This window comes from Photinus pyralis, unplaced genomic scaffold (genome assembly GCF_008802855.1).
Source record: "Photinus pyralis isolate 1611_PpyrPB1 unplaced genomic scaffold, Ppyr1.3 Ppyr1.4_LG7, whole genome shotgun sequence".
Taxonomy (NCBI): domain Eukaryota; kingdom Metazoa; phylum Arthropoda; class Insecta; order Coleoptera; family Lampyridae; genus Photinus; species Photinus pyralis.
Window position 1 is genome coordinate 40,522,819 of NW_022170738.1, and position 22,794 is coordinate 40,545,612.

The 22,794-nt window shown below is 34.2% G+C and overlaps 1 protein-coding gene and 1 long non-coding RNA gene across 3 annotated transcripts in view; one reads left to right on the forward strand and one right to left on the reverse strand.

Annotated features, from left to right (window-relative positions):
* Positions 1-21,664, reverse strand: part of LOC116176076 (rap guanine nucleotide exchange factor 4) — a 43,775-nt gene extending 22,111 nt beyond the window's left edge. Inside the window, exon 1 of one of the 2 annotated variants that reach the window (XM_031494544.1) lies at positions 21,576-21,664. In XM_031494544.1, the coding sequence (XP_031350404.1) occupies positions 21,576-21,626 (51 nt within the window). In that variant the 5' untranslated portion in view covers positions 21,627-21,664. Of the gene's footprint in view, positions 1-12,982; positions 13,276-21,575 lie in introns of those variants that run through there. The other variant, XM_031494545.1, reaches the window with a different exon arrangement.
* Positions 956-1,883, forward strand: LOC116176078. The gene is made up of 3 exons (XR_004146416.1): positions 956-986; positions 1,392-1,445; positions 1,511-1,883. It is a non-coding gene; the product is annotated as an uncharacterized LOC116176078 (long non-coding RNA).
* Positions 21,665-22,794: the final 1,130 nt, after the last annotated feature.

A 22,794-nucleotide genomic window follows, 5' to 3' on the forward strand; every position in this document is an offset into this window, starting at 1 on the left:
CATGAAAAATGCTCCCCAGCTCGTCGTCCTCATTACCCCAAAGCGCTAATTTCATTTACCGCACGCAATACTTTAGTTAATAACGCTCATTTGTATCCGCAATTTAATTAACTCGGCGAATGTGTGTTTAGTGAGGTATTTTTCGAATTATCGCGAAATTTACCCTTAAAGTTTTCCGCCAGTACGCCTAACTAACTCCATTATAGTTGCTAGCTCGCAGTTAATTTAAATGGTTAATGTTGAAGCTTTCTCTCTACGTAAAGGAGCAAAAGAAAACGGTTACAGTACAAAATGGATTGGATTTCTGCCCGGCTTATTTACACGCTGACATTTTTTATTAGTCGATTTGCGATGCTTAACTGCGTTTAACTTTTATCGATGCCCTTACACACATTTTGAGTTAAATAAATAGAACCCTTTACGAAAATGTATATTATGTAAAATGTACAATCAAATTTATGCAAGCTTCCATATGCGCGCGTTGTATCAAATTTATAATAAAATGGCTTAACCCTACCGAATCTGGGCGAATCTACCCCAAAGTTTATGGTAGATTGGCAACGATATACTGTCAAGCAACAATGTAGCGATATTACGGCGTTTGAATTTTATTGCTACTTTGAGACTTTTACGACTGATTTCTGTACATCAAGTTTCGGTTTAATAATACCTACGAAATACAAAGTAATTTTATGTACGGTCATGAATATGTAAACGGTAAAGTGTATTGTAGATTGCTGTCCCACTTATCTCAGCCCGCGCGGTCTCCACGTACAAAAGGATTTTAACGCAGTTTTGGAAATTTACTCGCGGTAAATTCGTGATTTTCACAATTGCTGCCACTTTGATCGGTTTCTTTTTAATTGGAAATGTTATCGCGTTTGTTTTAGTTTTCTTTTGTTTATTTGATTGTTATTTTCCTTGAATTTTCCTAGTACTTTATAGGGAGAGTTATGCTTAATAAACTGGGTGGCGCCCAACTAATGGTAAGTTGTAAAGAGGAACCGAAGATTATATACCCTAAATGAATCGACCGCTGGGGACTTTAAATGTTCCAACTGTTCAATCCCACCATATTAACCAAATTAGAGTTATGGTCGTAAATCATTCTCCAACCTTTTCTAAATTTGATGATTCTGCAACCCGTTTTCGTACAGGAGTTATATCAGAATATTAATGAACGCACTGTACATTAATGAAATACCAGAAGGTAAAAGAGCGAGTATTTGTATAAAATAAATTGAATGTTGTACATTGATGGAAGCTACCAGCTTAAATGAACACCTGGTACTTCGAGAAACTCAAGCGGGCGCTTCCTTGTAGTTCCGTATCTATGCATTTCTTTTCTGGGAGTGAAAAACAAAAAGTAATAGTAATGTTTTGATTTGTAGAGCCGCTGATAAGAAAACCAGCTGCCGAGAAGCTTATTGCTCCCGTAGAGATATGTAATTTATTTTTGTAGGATCCGACAGCCCTCCGCATGGGGAGGCAATTAATATTAATATTTTAGGATTCCTGCTCCGTTAATTTAGGTATTAGTCCTATGTTAATTTAAAACTAGGATAGAAACAGGCAAGGTAGCTCATTTACACGTAGATAGGACTAGATAATGTGACCAGACGCTTGATCCCAAGATTCCGGGACGCAAGCGGTGTTAACCGAGCTGCCGAATTTTGGAAATTTCACCCAGCAGTAGCTAATTAACAAACATCGTTTGATTACCTTGTGTTTAGTGTCAAATAAAACGCGCTTAATTGGCAATAATTTTAAGGCTGGTCCCAGATTTTTAGGATAGCAGGGAATCGAGTAATTAGTTAAAGAAGTTTTAATTTTTGGACGTTATTACCTCAACAAGCCGCCAGCTGGAAATTTCGATGGAATTCGATATAAGGTAACATTATTATTTACCTAGTAAAGTTCAATTTTGCATTATACCGTATCGTATAATTTCAAGGTAAGCGCTTGATTCCGCTAATTATAAAAGGGGTTTGCTTTCCTTTGTTCTGCTACCTGTTAGCTACCGCTAATTGACTTGTGCATCCGTTACCGCTTGAGAAATCGCACAGTGTTCGTATGTCGTAATTTTGTTTTAGTTGTTTTCTTGGCCGTAACAGCCCGCCGACCCGTTTCTTCAACTGACTGCTTGTGGCTACCGAAACCGTTGCATCACCGTCGACCCTTGACCAGAAGTAAGGTTGTAATCTTCTGGTGGCGTCTGAGTCCCGCCGAGTTTTTCGTCAAAAATGAATTACAGAACTTCCATTTTTGGGCTAAATTCCAGTTACCCTCCTTTTTATTCAAACCTGTTCAGGATAGTCACATCCTTCGGTACGGATGCTTTTGTACCTTCCATCTTTGCAAATATTTCCGAGTTGGGGACTGTTTTAACACCGGAAAATATTCAATTCATGTTTCTTTTCATCTTTCATTGGCACTTCTCAAGGGATACCGTGTTTATATGGACTCAAAAATGAAAAAAAAATGAAATGAAAGGTGAAAATTGTAACAGAGAATAGATATGATGAGAAACGATACATATGGAAAGAGATGTGTAGCTTTAATAATTGTGTACCAGAAAAGCTCCCTGTCAATTATTAAAAGATAAAGTAATTATGACTGGACTGGAAAGTACGAGCTTTTATTTCGAAAAAAAAATGCCTAAATCTTCTATGGATATGTTAACAAAGGCTTTAAAAAGGATTTAATTATGCTAGATTGCGATCGATACCTCTTTTGTTTTTAATTCCCTTTATATTTAACCCACAATTTTGAGGCTTACCATTAGTTTCGAACGGAGAAAAGGATGTGGATTAACGACAAGCCGTTTGTTGCATCGCAACCCGATGCATGTAAATTCAGTTTTCAGTGAAACTTTAATGCTAGAGGCGAAAAAATTTGTAAACGAGACCTGGAATCTTATAGCCACAAATATAATATATAATGTTTGTAAAGGAAATAGAATTTCCGTTGGTAGCGGACACATAGGGTAGAAAAGTTATTCGCTAATGTACAAAAGAAATTGGGCTTTCAAATGGAATTTAAACTTTTTTCGGTAGATATACAAAGGGACTGGAATAAAGTTTTGTAAAATTATCATTCTACATCTTAAACAATGTTCATACATTCCATAATTTTCTTATCCAATTGACATAGCTTTCTCCCTATTCTCCCCATAATTGGGAGCGGGGATGGTAATCCTACCCCTTGTAAGTAATATTAGTGCATAGTGCATTGAACGTACTGTTTCCTATAATCATTGGCACAGCGGTGGCTGCAATCGGACCTGGTCTATACTACTCGCGAAAATAGGGGTAGTAAACGCGATTACAAGATGGTGGAGACCGGGTCCGTTAACTTGGCCCCCCCCCCCCCACTGAGAGATTTGATAGTCGTATTATTTTGAAATGAATGCGCTCGTTATGCGCTCATATGCGCCACCGATAATAACTCTTGCGCCATTATCGTTTTTTAGAAATCCGAAAAAACATTTGGGGGGGGCAAGTGAACGTAGCCCCCCCCCAGTACGTATTTTGTCCCTTGTAACTAGGTCACCTGATACATTTGGTTATGCGCTCAATTGCGCCACTTGAATTAAAGCTAGCGCCATTACGGTTAAGCCGTGACAAATTTTCAAAAAGTGGGGGGGCCAACTTAACGTTTTTAAAAGTTACTTTTTTTTAAACATCTTTTCATACGAAATTGTACTCTCAGGTATGCGCTGAAATGCGCCGTAAAAAGATATCTTTGCTCCATTATTGTTTTTTGGTTTTATCCTTAAATATATTTGAGGGGGGGGGGCAAGTGAACGGAATCCCCCATAACGCATTTTGCTACCGGTATTTGTGCCACTTGATACATCTGGTTATGAGTTCAATTGCGCCACTTGAATTAAAGCTAGCGCCATTACGGTTAAGCCATAAAAAATTTTTTAAAAAGTGGAGTGTCTAACTTAGCGTTTTCAAAAGTTATTTCCGGAAGTGCGTCCATTTTGAAAATATTTTACATCGATTCGGCCTTCGGAGTAACTCCTAAATACAAATTTTTCAAAACCTACCTATTTTATTTTCTCAGAATCGTTTAACTAAAGCTCCCAAAAAAACACCCTGTATAGTGTTTCTGAAACACTATAATGGCGCCAAGATTTTTGTTTACTGCGCATTTTAGCGCATGATGAAAGGTACGATGTAGTAGAAAAAACATGTAAAAAAACGTAACTTTTGAAAACGTTAAGTTAGTCCCCCTCCCCCTTTTTAAAATTTTTTTATGGCTTAACCGTAATGGCGCTAGCTTTAATTCAAGTGGCGCAATTGAGCTCATAACCAGATGTATCAAGTGACACAAATACCGGTAGCAAAATGCGTTATGAGGGATTCCGTTCACTTGCCCCCCCCCCCCAAATATATTTAAGGATAACCAAAAAACAATAATGGCGCAAAGATATCTTTTTACGGCGCATTTCAGCGCATACCTGAGAGTACAATTTCGTATGAAAAGATGTTAAAAAAAAGTAACTTTTAAAAACGTTAAGTTGGCCCCCCACTTTTTGAAAATTTGTCACGGCTTAACCGTAATGGCGCTAGCTTTAATTCAAGTGGCGCAATTGAGCGCATAACCAAATGTATCAGGTGACCTAGTTACAAGGACAAAATACGTACTGGGGGGGGCTACGTTCACTTGGCCCCCCCCTAAATGTTTTTTCGGATTTCTAAAAAACGATAATGGCGCAAGAGTTATTATCGGTGGCGCATATGAGCGCATAACGAGCGCATTCATTTCAAAATAATAAGACTATAAAATCTCTCAGTGGGGGGCCAAGTTAACGGACCCGTGGAGGCCTTGAAGTAGCAGTTACTAATGTACGGTCGAGACCAACAAATTATGTTAAAGTTATTGCTCAAAATGGTAAGGAATTAAAGGAGTAAAACAGATAAATGGGGAAATTACAAAGACTCAAAAGAAGGAAGGAAAATTTCAACACAATTTACAAAATAAAAACCAACAAAAAATCAATTTCAACGTTAACCTAAAAAATAACAAACAAAAAGGTCTAATTGTAGGGGATGGCGTTAAAACTAAAAGAAAAGTTCCAGAACTAAAGAAAGGAAATTAATTGTAACATCTTTATCCTTTTACTCGATTTGACTAGACTACACGAATTAGTTGTAAATGACTATTTCGAAGGTATTTTACATAAGTTTTGCTTACAGAGTGCACATTTCCAAACTTTCCATCAACCCCCAAAGAAAACACGGTATAGCAGGTGTTTATCAATATGCAATGAGAGCTTTAGGGGTTGACGAATTTAATTTGGTGTTACACGAGCGACTTCTACAACCTTGCTAAAGTTTTAGAAATCATCCCCTTGATAAATAATGGAGCTGGAAAGCTTAATCATAATTTATCCCTAAAGTAGGTAATGGCCAAAGCGACCTAGTATCGGCAGACTAAAGTTAACGAAGCGTAAAAAGAGTACCGATCACAAAATTTGTAACATAAAATCCCACGACATTATTTATCAACTAAACCGTAGAGGAGAACATGCTTTGTTTCAGCAGCACCATGAAACATGATGCGCTCGCAATGACCCGGAATGAAAAGCGTACAGGGGAAATCCCAACTGAATAAAAGTATTTGTCACTTTACTAATTACATTTTTTAAATATTCATAGGGGATGAAATGATAATGTCAGTGACGATTTTTTCCACACATGTCGTTTGATTTTAACCTCATCCAATTACACGATATTTAATTAAATAAAAAAACGAAATTTATGACAGTCCGCAAATGAGCGATCCATCACCTTGCGCGGAAACGGAAACTGGCAAAAATGATCTATCTCGTTTCGTTTAATCTTTTTTCCCTTTTCCGTATTACGGTAGCGATTACATTGTTTGTTTAGTCAACTAATTAAGATTGAAGAGAGTTAGTACGTTAACCTTTGGTTAATTAGCGTTACCTTCAGATGTAAGAAAGGGTACCGAAAGAGATTGTAAAACATAATTATTTTACATAATCTTTTGTTATTTCTATTGTTGGAGACCCATGTAATATTTATCATTGTTTCTAAGTGTATTGTCTCACAGCACTTTTCACATTAAATTTGTACTTTTAAATTTCAGTAACAGTCTCAAGGATGGTCTTTCTAGATACATTACACAAAAATACAAGTAAGACCAATTCGCCAAAAATTCGTTTTGGAAAAAAAGTAAAAATTTTGGAAGAGACAAGCGAGGAATTCTATGAGAATATTCAAGAAAAATTTAGCAAAATGAATTTGGGATGATTTAAAGAAGAGTTGAATAAGGGTTCCCTAAATATTCTCTGTACTGTGTTCATGTGAAATCCATTAGAATTTTAAGAAATTAAAGCTTACAGATTCATTTATTCAAAAATTTAAAAGAGATATTTTGAATGAACTACCGAAAAATTTAGAAAAATTTGCGAATTTGTTAGGAATCAAGAGGAATTTCAGTAATTAATGTTGTTAAATGATATTATTCTCGATAAGTTTTCAAAAATATAGATATAAAAGGAAGTTCAAGAGAAACTCAAGATAAATTTAAGTGAAAATTATGAGTTTATGACAAACTAGTCAAAATTTGTAGGAGCACCAACACGAATTTAGGTAGTCCAAAGAATTCAGAAGGAGTTCAAGAAGAATTTTGAGGGAGTTGAAAGGATTTTAAAAGAGCAGTCAAGAGAAATTTAAAGGAAACAGACATGACCTTAGAATACACTGAATAGGAATGATTTCAGAAGGTGTCCGGCAAAAACTGCTGGAGAGCTATTCAAAAAAATTAAGAAAGGCAAAATTTGTTTGGAAATAAACTAGGCATCAGAGTTGTTAACAATTCTTAAAGAATTTAAGAAATTTTTAAGTTTTGTTCTGGAAAAATTTTAGAGAAAAACAGACCGGATTCTTTAAGAATATTTAACGAAAAAAGGCCGGATAAATGAAAATATTTAAGAGGTGTTCTGAAGGAACTAAAAAAAAATAAATCACTTCAAGCGTATTCGTCTGATGAGGGATTCATTAGGATAAAAAGGAATTCCAATACTCAATAAAATAGTATTGTACCTGACCAATATTCAGAAATTCTGAAGAGAACGGGGATTAAAAATGAACGAATCTAATAAATTTAAATAGAGCTCAAGGAAATTTAATGAGTACCTACTCAGAAGGATTGCAAGAAAAATGAAGCGAGAATATAAGTAGAGGCCAAGAGTGTTCACTAAAAATTTAAGGAAAAATCGAGAGGTACACTACGGTTCATATTTGTAAGGGGTATCAAAAAGTAGTATAGCAAATTTAAGGGAACATTCAAGGAAGTTAGTTTTTATTATACTTCATTGAAATCACCTTATTTGCATCTGTATTAGAAATAATGGTATCTGGCCTTTTCCAGGCTAGCGCATGGAAAAACTTTTCCTGGTCCCTTTGATTCTTTCCGTGCGCTGAATATAAATACCCAAAATATTGCTTTAAAATACAAATTTACAGGAAAGTAAACTAATTTTCAGAAATTCTATATGCGTTGTAATGTTTCATATGTAAGTATTTTGCGTTTTAATTCGTAGATGTTTGAATATTTAGATAAACTTCTTTGAGATTTTGTGACATTTTTTGACGTTTCGTCAACCTTATCTGAACTAAACTAATTAAACAAATCGCCTTTGAAATGATTTGAGAGTAACCATGAAAACGCATTTTCTATAACTGTTACAAAATAAAAATGTTGGCGAGTTTGTTGTTTTTTGTTATCGATTTAAAAGAAGTATAATAAAAAATATCGTTCATTACATGTCCAGAAATGCTTTTTCCGTGCTTGCATGACATGAATTTGTCACGCGCGCACGGAAAAAGCCTGCTTTCCGGACTCGTAATGAAATATACTATTTCACGACGGATTCAAGCAGAACTAATGGAGAATAGGAGAGTTTTTTAAAGGGATTCAAACAATAGGAAAATAGAATGTGTAAGGGAAAATCAAGATGACTTCAAGAGGATAGAAGAACTTTGGAAGAGATTAAGAGATTGAAGGGGTATTTAACACTTGACTCTTTTTAAACTTTAATTCAAAGGGAAAAAATCTCAAAACAATTTTTAAGCAAATAAATTCTCTCGTTACACTATTCGACTAATAAATCACTTTGTTTTAATCAGATCGTAATCATTATCCCTTTAGATGTTTGGATTAGTCGACATTATCCCCCCCCCACCCCTGTAAGCGTCCACTTCTAGTGAAGGACTTTGCTTTTCCTTAAGGGGATGAAATCGCACCCGAAAAGTAAATTAATAGCCATGATTAGACTTTAATCTTTAGATGAGATAATATTTCCAGGTACCACCTTTTAAGAGGATAAAATTCTCCCCAGAAGCTAAAAACCGTGTTAATCCGCGATTTAATTTTTAAAGTTAAAGGGAAAGCTCAATAACCGTCACACTTAGTAACAACACTTTATTGCACTACTCCGAAAGCTGTATGAGAGGCTATAGATTAAAAGGAGAGTACAAAGATCAATATACGGAAATAATATTCCCACGTACTCCTGTATAAGATGGTGAAATCTCTCCCAAAAAGCTAACGAACTGGTTTTAAGGGAATATAAAACAAAATCGTAGAGCAAAGTCCGCGATTTAATTAAAATTGAAAGACATTTAATAATAACATTTTATTGTTGTCTCATTTAAGGGGAGGAAATTGTATTGCACTAAGGGATGAAATCAGCTCAAGAATATTGATTAGACTTTAATCTTTAAATTAAAGTAGGGGTCACATATTTGATAGTAAGGAGAATTATTAAGGACCGAAACGTAAAGAATTTGTGAAGGGGTGTGTAAATCGAGGAGGCAGACGTAAAAAAACTTGGGAGGAAAAAAGGAAACAATCCGGACCGAAGTAAGGAAGAATGAAAGGGTGCGTAAATTGGAAGTAAAGAAATAAGGCGATAATGGCGAAAAGGAAGGAATCAATACTGATATTAAACTGATTGATTAAAGCGCAAAATGAGGTTTCAAAATATTACCACACGATCGATCTGAATAATTATAAATATAAGGCGACTCCCTCAACGAAAGTGTTCCATGCATTTTACCGTTTTTCTGATCGAAATTGGTGTCAATGCCTAAATTATTTATGAAATATTAATATGTATCAAGTGCATGATTTCTTGCTGTTTAAATTCCAACGAAAATTAATTACTCCCCCAATTCCAGCCTTTCTAAAACTGCAGGGAGGAGGTGCGCTCACGTTAACTTAAAAACTGAGAGTAAATTGCTTTTTAAATATAGAGGATCTCTGACTTTCAGCGGGAAGTGAAACCATACGTTCATTGTTTCCGTTTACCTACTCCCTTCAAAACTATGTCAAACTTTTTTCTCGATACGGATCAAGAAGGATGAGACGGGCAGAGCTTTGAGGACAAGTTGCTTTAATAATTTTGTTTTCTATTAGAAAAAAGTTGTGCACAAAACTTGACTGATATCCATTTAACTTGATAATGAGAGGAGAATAACTGACAGTAAACTTGCGTTTGCGTGACGTTTGTGTTACCGCCGAGGCTCAACGGAAATTCAAAGGAAACGTTTCACGTCGATCAAAGATAAACTTGAAAGTGTGTGACTTTCGAGATCGAACAAAATAATACAAAGAAGCGAACTGAAATTCGCTCTTTTTGTTGTTCCGTAAATAAATTCACAAATACCCTAATCACTCCTTTGGCTAACTCCAGGACTTTTCCTTTCATAAAGCAATTTGTAGAAGTTTAGGGTTCGGACCAACTTCCGTCGGTCACGTTTCGTATTCATCCAAAGCTTTCCGCAACCCGACCAAAAAACTCGACGGAAAATTCGCGTCTCAAACGAAATAACAACATTCCTCCTGTTTCCGAAATTAAATAATTTATTCCCAGATTTTGGAGAGGAAACGATTACGAGGACCAGGAGTATTCATATTGCTGGAGATGGAGAATTCCCGCCGGGAAAAAAATAAAGTATGTATTAAGTTCTCGTGTCGTTTACTAAACGAGGTTTTCTTGTGCCGTTTTTCACGGAGAGCAACCCGTGCGCGTCCACGTTTATTATTCATGAAGACGCATCGTCTTAATACCCTTCCTCTTTAAATCTAAATTATTTAGTGCACAAAATGATGCAGGTATCGCCTAGTTTGACGTAGTTTCCTGTACGGGAAATCGGATTTTCTATTTTCAAAATAACTGGGAAAGATCTTAGATCTAAGAGGATTATTCGGTGCAAGTAGATGATCCCTCTTAAAAGGGTTTAGTTTTATGTTGTACAGATTTTTCTTGCAAATTTATTAATGCCTAAATGACCTGCAGCGAAAGATTATGGATTCCCTTTGAGTTCGTGCGAAATTTAAAAGAAGTTGTAATTCAGAAACAACTGCTTTTGAGGCTCATCGAATTCGAATGGAACTTTTAGTAACTCAAATTCGTTTACATGAAAATGTAAAGCGATTACTTACTGCTTAAGATAAATTCTTCAATTCAATTAAAAGTGTGCCTTTTTTACTGTTTCAAACCACATTTTACTTTCTAAGCGACGAAAGGCGACACGAAAGTGAAATTAAATAACTGCGAATGTTTTTGAGCAGGCATAATACTTGTTCCAAATAAAACGCATTTTAATAAACGCTCGAAATTACGAATGTATCCAATATTGAAAAAATTGATGACAAAGAAGTCATTAAATAAATATGCCGCAACAGCCTTAGCATACAAAGGGGGTTGAACTTCTCTTCCTTGAAATAAATTAGAAATTTTTTAAATTTTTAAATATGACTTCAATCCTTTGTGAATTGTAGATGACTTACGGCTGGCTCCTTAGTCAAATTTAGGGTTACATACTTGTAAGAAATTTCCCATTTCCCAGATTTCCGACTTATCCGAATTTTGATTTTCTGAAAATATTTTCTTGCAAAGGCCAAATCACCATAACATTTCGTATAGATGGAAGACATTGAAAAAGTAAGCTGGTTCCAATTTATTTCCTTCACAACATTTTTCTTATTGGTAATTTTCAATATAAATGTTAAGTTGGTGGCCACGACTTTTTGTGGGTAGCCCTTAATTTTAACTCTTAAGACAATACAATATACAGAATGATTTTTTGATGGACTATACACCTTCTAAGTAACCATGATGTCGTTGGTGATTTTCTATCTTGAACTTGGAACAAATCAACTTATACGACAAACTGATTTTTTATTCAAATCCAATTTTACCAATGTACTGTATTTTGTACCTAAATAGTAACAATAACGGCTTATTCCAATGCTGAACTTGCAGATGTCTCTTAATATTTTTAGTTTCGGATTTACTAGTCATACTCGTATCATTACCTTGCAGCAGGATTTTGGCATATAAGGGGGTTGAACAATGTCTTTTGACAGTAGTCTGATTAAAATAGCAAATGGTTCAAAATGTTAAAAAACTAAATATGAAACAGAAAAACAATAACAGTGACGTATATTATTACCAGTGAGGCGTGTAACTCAAGCGTGCCTAGTTACAACGATACCTAGTCTCCAGACATCCGGAACGGATTATGAAAACAATGCTCTACATAAATTAAAAGACACAGAAGGGACAATCTTCAATTCCACCAAATGCTTATTACAGACTTGCACCTGAAATTTCACTAGCCACATAATTTACTGGAAAGTCGGTCGACACCCTGTAAATTATCCATGATATGGAATACCTAAACACCTCTAGCCCTTGTATTTCCAAAAAAGTTCAACTTTACTGATCTGTATAAAATTGGAAAAAATAAATCGAAGTTTGAGTCACCGTTACATCTTGATTTGCAAACAGCTCCTGATTTGAAGTAAAATAAATCCTCAAACATAAAAATTGGGTAATTCTGAAACCACCGACAAACTCAAATAGCAAGGATCAGAACAAGAACAAGAAGATCAAAAATATGCATTTATTTTTTAAATTTCAAAACTGATTTTAGTTTCTGTGATAAATGTCTTAGAAACTACCCAAAATTTCAATTCACTACGATGAGTATCTCTATAACTACTACCACGGATCCTCCATGTTGGTGCATAAGAGTAAAAAAAGTTCCTACTGTGACCATTGATTAACGTTTGTAAAAAAATCATCCAGCTATTTGCGTTGGCTTTAGAGTAATTAAACGACAAAACTGTTAAAGTGAAAGTGTTAATTGCCATTTTGAACTAAAGAAGGTTAAGTAGTAGGTGTTGTTGATAGAATGAATTGACAATGTAAATAATATACTGTCAGCCAATTTTGAAGAATTGCATTCTTTTCATCCAAAGAACGAATACACCTTCTAATTGTGCAATAAAAACTTCGCAGATTCTCTGTCTCCTAAAGGACAAATAAGAAATGCGGTTAAATCGGGTTATTTTATGTCCCCCTATCATTCCTATGCAAATAAACAAATCAAAAATCCTATTTCCCATTTTGCATTTTAAATAATCATAGAAAAACCATTCTCCATCTTAGATTTTCCTGGTTGCATTTTCCATGTTTGATATCGATTTTTCAATGTATTTTACCCACCTTTAACAAATTGCTTACTTAAGCCAAGTTTTATACAGGTATACCATTTTCAATAAAAACATTCAATTACCATTACATAACATTCATCGATTAAAGTACTAAAAGAAAGTTAGCGCCATTTAGGAATAATAACATTTTTATCTGTACCTCCTTTTCCCATGTTACTGGTACCACAAATTAAAAAAATTCACACACTTTAGATTTCTTTATTCAAACGCTAAGAAAGTTTATGTTAATATTTAGTTTTATTGCCTAAATTTAAATAGCACGGCTTTGTCATTCAAAACCAAATCCCATAGAAAAAGGATAAAACCGTTACACTTAAAAATGCACTGAGCCGAATTTAAATTACTAATAAAGTTAAACATAGGGTACAGTAATTAAACTTTAAGACGTGATAAGAACGCAAAATTATTTGCAAATTACCTTATTTTCCGACTGCAGTCTGTAGATCCCTTTTTGCGGCCACATTTTGCAAAATTACATTTTTGCGAAAGTAACACAACAACTGACGCGGTTCGCGCACCTAACTAAAGGTTGCAATAACGAAATTAATTTAATTTCGTAAGAAAAACGCAGTTTTTTTCTAATTATTACTCAACGAGATTGAAAATAACTTCCTGGTTTATTAAGTGTAACGACCACGTGCGCCTTGAATTGAAATCGCGGTTCAATTACAAAGAATTTTGACACATCCAAATATAACATGCATTCCACATATCTAATCGAGAATTGTTTTTTATTACGCTCTCGTTTCGGGATTCGTATTTGTTTACTACGATTAAAAACGACCGAAATCACAAAAACACACTATCCGTATTTATCAATTAGAAAAAAATTTCCTCTGGAAGTGCTTTATCTAACTCGTCCTGTTCATTCAATCGTGCACTATCGCAAACTACTGTTTCAATTGTGTTAAAGAATCACACACACTCACACTCTAATTTAATTAGCATGAAAGTGAGTAAAATAATTGCCAAAAAACGTGCTACCGAGCGTTACTTTAATTTAATGCCACTTCACAAGCCGTTAATTAATTACTTATCTTCCCATGCGTCAGTGGATGAGCAAGGGTTAAATTTTAGGAGTACACAAGGATTGTTTTCCTTCTAATTTCTATTCTTCAAAATCTATGAGAATAGTAACGAGCTTTTGAGGGAGTTGCATCTTTCCCAATCGAAAAGTACCTAAATCTAACCTCTCGAATCATTATAATGCCGTTATGTATTTTTTTGAAGGTAAACTACAAGTTACAAACAAAGTATGTAACGTTTATAAACGAATATAAAAAGTTAGGAGAGATGAATCGAATCGCTATAGGACATTTTCATCATAGGGCACTAAAAGCGGCTCTCACAAGTTTAAGGAAGCTGCAAAATTATTCTTAGATTTCGTTTGCACGCCTACGAAGCAACAGCAGATATTTTTAAAATATTTAGGGGGTTGCAGGGACGCAGCCTGGTTATACAGGTTGTATCAAATTTCGTGTTAAGTACAGAGATCTCGCTTATTAGTATAGATAGAGAGTTGGTTAAATAGACAAAATGATCCTCAAATTATGCCTAAATAAAATCAAAAAACAAAAATTACACCCTCGCTAACGTTTCCTATGGCGAATGAATGGGAATGAGGTCATTTAAAAATTCTGATTTTAAAAATGTATAACACGTTTATAAAAAAATCCAGGTTCAAAATTAAAAGCATAACATTTTGAGTGACATTTGACAAAAGCAATATCGCATGAACAATCGCATTTCCTTTAATAAAAAATCTGCACTTAATTTATAAAGCCAAAAAAAATCAAAAAACGTCAATTATATTATTTTTGGCCATATTTTGGAAACTTTAGATAGGGTGCAGAACTCCTTACTCTTCCTTGTTTGTTTATTTTAGAAATGTGTGTTTACGTATTTAGTAATTTGCAATCCTACAAAAAAAATATCGAAATACATAACAGGGCAACCAGGAACTGTAATGACCTGGGCATATCCTTCTCCAGAGATAACATAAAAGCCAAATCGCCATATATACTTGGTAAAAAACTGTTCAATAAATTACCAACAGCATTTAAATCTCTAACAACATTAACAAGTTAAAAAGTAATCGTAAACGATTTACATAAAGCGCATTTCCACTTGCATTCATTTCCTATTTGTAAGATGCAACTTTTGTTAAAATTGTAAAAATCCGGCCACAAATATGAAAGATAGCTTGCACATGTGCAATCCATTTTTGACGTGCTACTTCAATTTCAGTTTATAAGAAGAGTTTCATTTCAATCTTTTTCTAAATAAAAAAGTTGGAACTGCGCATGCGCAAACCTAAATTTTGAAGCTAACGTTAGATTTTCCTTTGTTCCAAGTGGCTATGTATCAAATTTCATCTAAATCCCTCCATAAATAAGAAATTTTGAAATTGGCGTTAAATTTGCTTTTATTCCAAGTGACTATGTATCAAATTTCATTTAAATACTTTTATAATTAAAAAAGTTTGCAATTCGGTTTATAAATGGTCGAGATGCGAAAAGGGCACTGTGAATTTTGAATCGATTCGAATCAACTTTTGGCATTGCGTATTATATGGCTAAAGCTATGCCCATATTGAATTTCATGCAATTCAGTTCATAACTAACGGAGATGTAAAAGCGATCGGACATTTCTAAACAAAGTTATCGTTCACACGGACAGATAGATGGACAGACAGACAAAGGAACAGACGGACAGACCAACAGGCAGACGACAGACAGCAATGCAAAATTATAAACGATCTCTAGGATCGTTAATAAACGGCAAAAGTGTAAAATTATGGAACATGTAAAAAACGGTTTTTTGTTTTTTTTACAATAACTTTTTTTGTAAGCGGTACAGAAAAAATTCCTTCCTTGGTACAAGACTCGACACCATAACGAACCAAATAGCGAAAAAAGTAGAACAATAGCTCTTAAGATAAAGAACTAGTAGCGTCGCAAAACGTGCGGACGGACGGACGGACGGACGGACGGACGGACAAAGTGGCCACAATAGCGCATTTTTTTTTATTTTTGTGGAAATGCGCTAAAAAGCTTTAAACGCGCATTACCTACTGGAGAAGGAATTTTATTCCCTTAAAGAATATTTTAATTCGTTGTAACGTCTTGTATGTTTTATGTGTAACAATGTAAATTTTGACATGTCCTATATTACATTTATGTAATCTATTGGAAATAAATAAAACTTTGAAACTTTGAAACTCCAGGATCACTTTTGACTATTTAACCAACTTTCTATCTAAGCTAATAAGCGAAGTCTCTACTTACACGTAATTTGATACAACCTGTATACATCAGTCTAATTAGATTAATTAGATCAATTCAATTAGTGTGTCATATGGAATAGGTACAGAGATTGAAATTACTCCCTTTTCCTTCTATATATGCTTTTGCATAACACTTATCTTTGACAAAATTTCTCAATATCAAAAGCACTGTAGTTTCCATGAATTAAGTGAAGATAAATAAATAATACCGTTTACCCCATTTGGCGCTGGAACCATTACAATATCAATTTCCATTAACGTAATTCTCGGGATTCTGAATTATTAGGGATTGATATAATCAGCTTAATGGTTGGAATTGTTATGGGATTAAGTTTTATAACAAACTACCAGTTTCTATAAAACAAATCCTGAGCATAGATTTCAAAAACGTACCTCATCGAATAGGCCTTTTACAACTTTGGTGATTTTCTAAATGTGAAAGTCAGCTATCATTTGAATTGTGATATTTTATGTATTTGTGTTTTATATATTTAATGTTGTGAGTTTGAAGTATCTTTTAGCATGTTAGCATCTATTTATAATGCCATGTTACATATGTTTATTACTGTTGACTCAATTGATTTGTATAAAACTATTGTTATTAGCACTAATATACTTAAATAAATAAATTAGTAGGACGTTAAAAATTATTAACACCAATTCCAATTATGAAACATTTACCCCAAACAAAACAAAATCGTTAGAAATTCTAACCAATCAGATGATTTCGTATCTGATTAAAAGCTAGGTAGCTTTCTATCAGCGATTAAACGGTATGAAGCTTTTTATCAGCGATAAAAATGCGCGTATGAATGCGTAAAATATATAGTGGTTGTAAAATTTACTGTCTTTTATTAATTTCCATAAAATACACTCGATCTTGGTTTTAAGTCAGGATAATTTTTTTTTAATTCACTCAAATTTTGATGTTTCCTGGAAAAAACCGTCTAAGTTAGGCCATAGGTACTTTCTTGTTAAATATTGTGATAATTAGCGATTTATTGTAATACAGAAGTTAACCGCACAAAATTGCTTATTTGCCAATTTATTTAAAGTTTTTCGGGATCCCGCAAATACCGGTATCCCGCGGGATTAACATCTAACAATCCCGCAAATATCGGGATTGAGATATTGCGGCGGGATTACATTCACATACACATCTTTTTAATTTTTTTTTGTTGGAAATGCGAAGGATAATTCTGTTTCTATAGTTACAGTTTTTCGAGCATTTATTTCCATAATGGAAAATTCTACGTATGAAAAATGACACATTTTTGCTGTATTTAACAAGATATTTCATTTGATATTGCAATACATTTAAAAAATGTATTACTATAGAAACATAGCAAATTTCCTTGCGAAGAGATGTATCATTTACCACCCTGTTTACCACTAAGTAATTGAAACTAAAGTCTGGGGAATTTTTCTATGAAAGCTCTGCAAACGCTCATAAATGAACTGTGTGAGATCTCCCGTTTAGCGTTTTTTTTTTGCTATTGCATAAAGTATCTTCTAATATTTGATCCTATCCACCATCATCACTACATTCCACATAATTTCTGAGGGTAACCCTTTTCTTTCTCTCTTTCTGTTTTTTGTGCTTTGGAAAAATAAACTCTCTCTATAAACTTTCTCTAACACCATAATCTCAGGAGGTGTTCACTTTTCCAGAGACAACAGTTAACGGCGTCACCTTCTCAATAATAATCTCTATATTCATTTATGCCCTGACCAAATAAACATTCTTGGACTAACGTGCAGGAAGATTTCTAGAATGTGTAGAAGATAATATAATATAATAATGTATATTTTGCCCAACAGAGATGACAAGATGATATTTGCAGTGGCGGATTTAAATTTTTTGCGCTCTTAGACACACCGAAAGGTATGTGTCCTTCCTAAAATAATCATTAAATTGCAATTAATTTGCTAATGCTGATAAGATTCACATTATAACTTGAAATTTTTAAAACTGATATGAATAGAAATAGTATGCACGTCAAAAATTGCATTGTAGATTCTCGTTCTTACAGTTAAGTTTGTTTAAACTATCTACCAATTCCAATTTATTTCACCTAAAAAAATATAGTGCAAAAAATGCCGCCCTCTAAAGCTGCCGCCCATAGGCACGTGCCTAGTGTTTTTTAAAACCACACGACGAATAGTTCGTGTGGAGGGAGTTTTGAATAGTGTTCTAGCTATTGAAGGAGGTAAAAATAAACCCGGTCACTTTATTCACAGCATTTCTTTCCACTTTACTTCCTCGTGTTTTTACGCCCAGCAGTTGACATATCCAATTAAATTTATTGGGGTGTACGAGAAGTACCCGAACGAAATTAAACTCGTAAGGATCAAAGCTTTGAACAGAAAACTCTACGTTTGCGAACGATATTAAATATCAGCGATTCCTTAATGAAACGAGGCCGAATATGAATAAATCTCGCTGGATTCTAATAAGTCAGCTTCCTCCCTTGAGATTATAATTTCTGCAATTCGTATACATCTCGCAAATGTAGTCTGACGTGTGGGGAAAATCTCACTTTTTCATACGCTAATGGACACAAAACGTGTCATCCTACATTATGATTTACTCGGAGAAACTTGTCACGGACCCCTCGAGATTTTCTCTAATAAAAATAGCTGGGTAAATTTAATTAATGCGCGCGGTCCCTTGCCCCAAACAAAGTTACCCGCCTCGCGAGTACGACGCTAATTTATAAACCTTAAAGGACCTCTTCTTTTTCGAACATAAGTTTGTTCGTAGTTTATTTCATGGTTTAAGAAGTTTAATTCCCAAGTTAAATTATTCCGCGAGGTACCAAACATTTGTACGATTGTTCAACAAGAGGAAAGATTAGACTAAGTTTTAAACCGCAGGTTCAGGTTCGGAGAGTTTCTGAATATCCCGGAGACAATGTTGGTACTTAATTAAAGTTTGTAAAAATTAAGTGCTTTCCACTTTGTGCGGGTATTTGTTGAGCCCACACATTTTGAATGCTTATCCGATGGATTTTGTAGAAAATTGTTTATCTTGAGGATCGTTAATAAAGTAAACTATCTACAGGGGTGATTCACTGGGAGTGAAATGTGTATTCAAATTCTTCATATTTTTCACCTTTTCTTGTAGAGTTTCTTCAAATTGTATAGATATTTGTAATCCTAGAGCTGCTCCCAATTATTTATTTTTTCAGATTAATCAAATACCTCAAATCTTCAGATTCCGATTCTTCAACTTTTCCAGTTTCTTCCAATTTGTGAGAATTTTAAATTTCGAGAGCTTTTAGACTTTTGCAGAATAACTAAAGTAGAAATTGCAGGTTTTCAGAAACTTACCCAGATGATACTTAAAAGCGAATTTGAGATCAATAGGAACACCTAGAAATTTAGCAAAAGACGGATTGTCATTCATGTTGTTTTAATGTAATTAACATTTGAACCGTTTTTACCGAATTTAGGCACAAATTATTTGCAGTACTTACACCATCGGTAGTGCTTTGCCGGCCGCCGCTGTTCATTCAAAATAAATATCAACAAATTAGAAAAAAACAAGAAATAAATACAATTGAAGAATACAACAAAGAAATAGCAGCCAAAGAAATTGTAATTCAAGAGATTAAAGAACGAAGATGAAAATTTAAGAAATTGAAGATTTCAAACAATTTAAAGGAGAAATTGAAGGAGATGAAGAAAAAGGAATAGTGAAGAGTCACACATTCATTTCAAGGAAGTTGGATGGGGGTGGACGAGCTAAATAAATGTAGGAAGCCAGTAGAAATATTAGATGAAGGGCTAATCAGAGCTCAAGAAGATCTGAAAGTTCCAGAGTTACATTTGAAACTTGAAAAGACAAAAGAGGACAATAGCCTTTTTACATCAAGAATATTTAAAGAATGAAGAAGAATTAATTTCATTTTTATTGGATAGGTTTTCAGGATTTTTTATATTGAATTTCTTAAACTTTTAGAGAGATTTTTGTGGATAGTTAGTCAGGTTTTTTGACTTTGCTATTGCTAGGTTTAAAATTTTTTTTGGAGTAGTTTTTAGAATGTTTGATTCTTTAGATATTGTTGTAACTTTGTTGTTGTTTTTTGAATCTTATTATCAGGTGTTATTCGTTTTAAAAAAAACAGCAGGGGGTACTGTGACGGAAGCTTTTAGTTTTGACTTGATTTTTTGGAAGTTCCCGCAAACATATTTAAATACAAGTGTCAAGATTTTCTTCTGTGGATACATTGCACGAAAGTAAAAATACGGAAACCAAAGCAGTAATATTCCAATTCATTAATGTGACAGCCAGATCTTCATTTGTGTTCTAAAGTTATTTTGGTTGCATAAAATTAGGGGTTTTTCAGAAGTTTTTGTTATTTAAAACTAGACATACGGAAAGCAATACCCAAATTCTTATGTCTACTTCTAAATGAATATCACTGTATGGAAATACACCTAGACATGCAAAGAGCTTGAAAAGAATGCATCTCGCGACTATTCCTGCCATTTAAATTTTTAAGAAAGGCAGAAGTCCCACTTAAGGGGATGAAATAAATAAAATGAAATTAATTTGAAACGCACTTTTTCTTAATCTGTTACGATCTGCAAGTGGTCTCATAAAAATATTACTCACTACGCAAACAAATTTTTGAGAATTTTTTCTCCTTACTACATACCTTACGTAATGGAACAAATGTTCCTTGGTTCTTTTTTGGAAGTGAAACAATTTGCCATCTATTTCGGCAACCGCATTTTAGTGGATTAAAGTCCTCATCATACTTTAATTAAGCTAGGATTTCTACCGGAATTAAATAAATCGCGGGTTGGTTAAGATTAGTTGGGTTGATTTGTGAAAGGTTGTTTTGCCATTCAATTATTCATCTTAGGCATCATTCCATCAATCAAAATTGGACGTCTATGTGTTCAATTTGAGTAATTAATCAAACGCTACTTGTTCATACTAATTTCTTTTCATATCGATTAACTGTATGTGCTTAATTAATTAAAGCGAGCAACTATGGATATTAAATGAAAGCTAACCACGAAAAAGCGGAAAATCATTGAAAGCTAATTGTAATGTAATCAATAGACTCATTGTTGTGTCGTTAAAAAAACACAAAAGGAAACAAAAAGCTGCTCAAGACTTCATCCACCCCTTCGCCTTTCGTAGTAAAAACTGAACCCACCCTCCCTAGATACAGGCATAGTTGAAAACTTGACGAATATTGTGGAGAAGTTTGCCTTCTGCTAACGAATTTAAATGGTTAACTAAGTTTGGTAATTAATTTGGATGACGTAAACGACGCTACGACAATTCGGGCAGTAAATTTAGCTATTAATAGTAGCTCGAATGTAATAACATTAACGCGCTGGTAGCGTACCAACCTCGCCATTCCGAATTGTTAATTAGCTACTAAAATTTCAATTTCTACGTTTGTGCCGGGTCGAAAACGGGCTAACGCATCAAGTAGAGAAAACAAATTTTGTGGGTGGTAATTTTCGCGCGCGAGTTATGAAAGGATTCGTATTATGGTGACATATTATGCAGGATTACCAGCAGCTTACCGTTTAATAAAATTAATTGAGTCGCAGTTAAGCATTTCGCTTTCGTATTTTAGTAGCCGTAAAGTTAACTACTTTCGCGAAATGAAACGTTAATTACAATAATTACAATTTTCATTGTCGTGTCGCACAAAGAAATCGACAGTGTTTTATTTAAAAAATAATTTAACGGTACCTTTGCGTCTGCTTCTGGTTGGGTAATTCTCACATCCAGGATACCTCCCATTACTGCATACCAACATTTTCCGGTGTCGCCTTGTCGAAACACTGCAACAAAACATTTTCTTAGATTTATAGCCTTACGTTACATTGCAATTAACGCTATTGAAGTTCTTTTATCCGTATATTCAATTCGTTCTCTTAAAAAGGTGGCAGGTATTCGGAGTTTTTTGCCATTAAGACACACTTTAAATTTACGAACAAAAAAAACCATTTTTTCAACAATTCATTGATGCATATTCTGACACAAATAAAGCTCAATTAATTGGGCAACATTTTTATATCAGCACAGCGCAATTTTGGAATTTTATTCCAGTGCATAATAGCAATATTGCGCATTATTTTCGCGAAATTGGAGCTGGTTTGATGAGCTCGAAATTAGTATGGACATTTTTGCTTGTTTTTAAGGATTAGACAAAACAAAATCCCCGATTTAACTGTAATTAAAAGGAGGGCACAAACACTCACATTTACATATGGTATTACTTACACATTTTATTATTGTTCTAAGAGCGTAATTCGTGCGTGAAATACGCAGAAAGCTGAATAGCCGTAAAAGCGTGTGAAATAGCATTTAACAATTGTAGAGTGAGTATCATAGAAGAAGGAAGACATAAATGTGGAGGGGTGGGGATATTGCGGTTTAGGGATGAAGGTGTTTTTGAATAGTTGCATGAAAAATCCGGATTACACGTCGTACAATGGTTGGCTACAAGGAAAGTGAGGTAAAAGGAGGCGGAAAATTACCACTGAAGTCTACAAACAGAAGTGATTAAGAAAAAGCAAAATAAAGTTGGGCAATCTACAAATCGAAACTTAATCTCAAAGCAAAATGAAAAATCCATTTAATCTTTTTAGAGGGTTTTAAATCTATTATTCGCCTGGGGCTTCCACAGCGTATTTTAATTAAATAATCCTGAATTGGTTTCCTATTCTGTAAATATGCATTTCATATAAGTAAAGCGAGTAGCGAGCTCAGGGTAACACACAAAATAAGAGCTTGAGAATCTTCTACAGCGGTAGTTTGTTCTGGAGTAAAATAATCTTCGGAATCTTAGTTGCACTCACCAAGGTTGCAATTCAAATATCAAAAGTATAAGTTACGTCACACACAAAAATCTTAGTAACTTGACTTTGCAATTGACATATTATACCAGTTTTAAAAAGCTCCAATC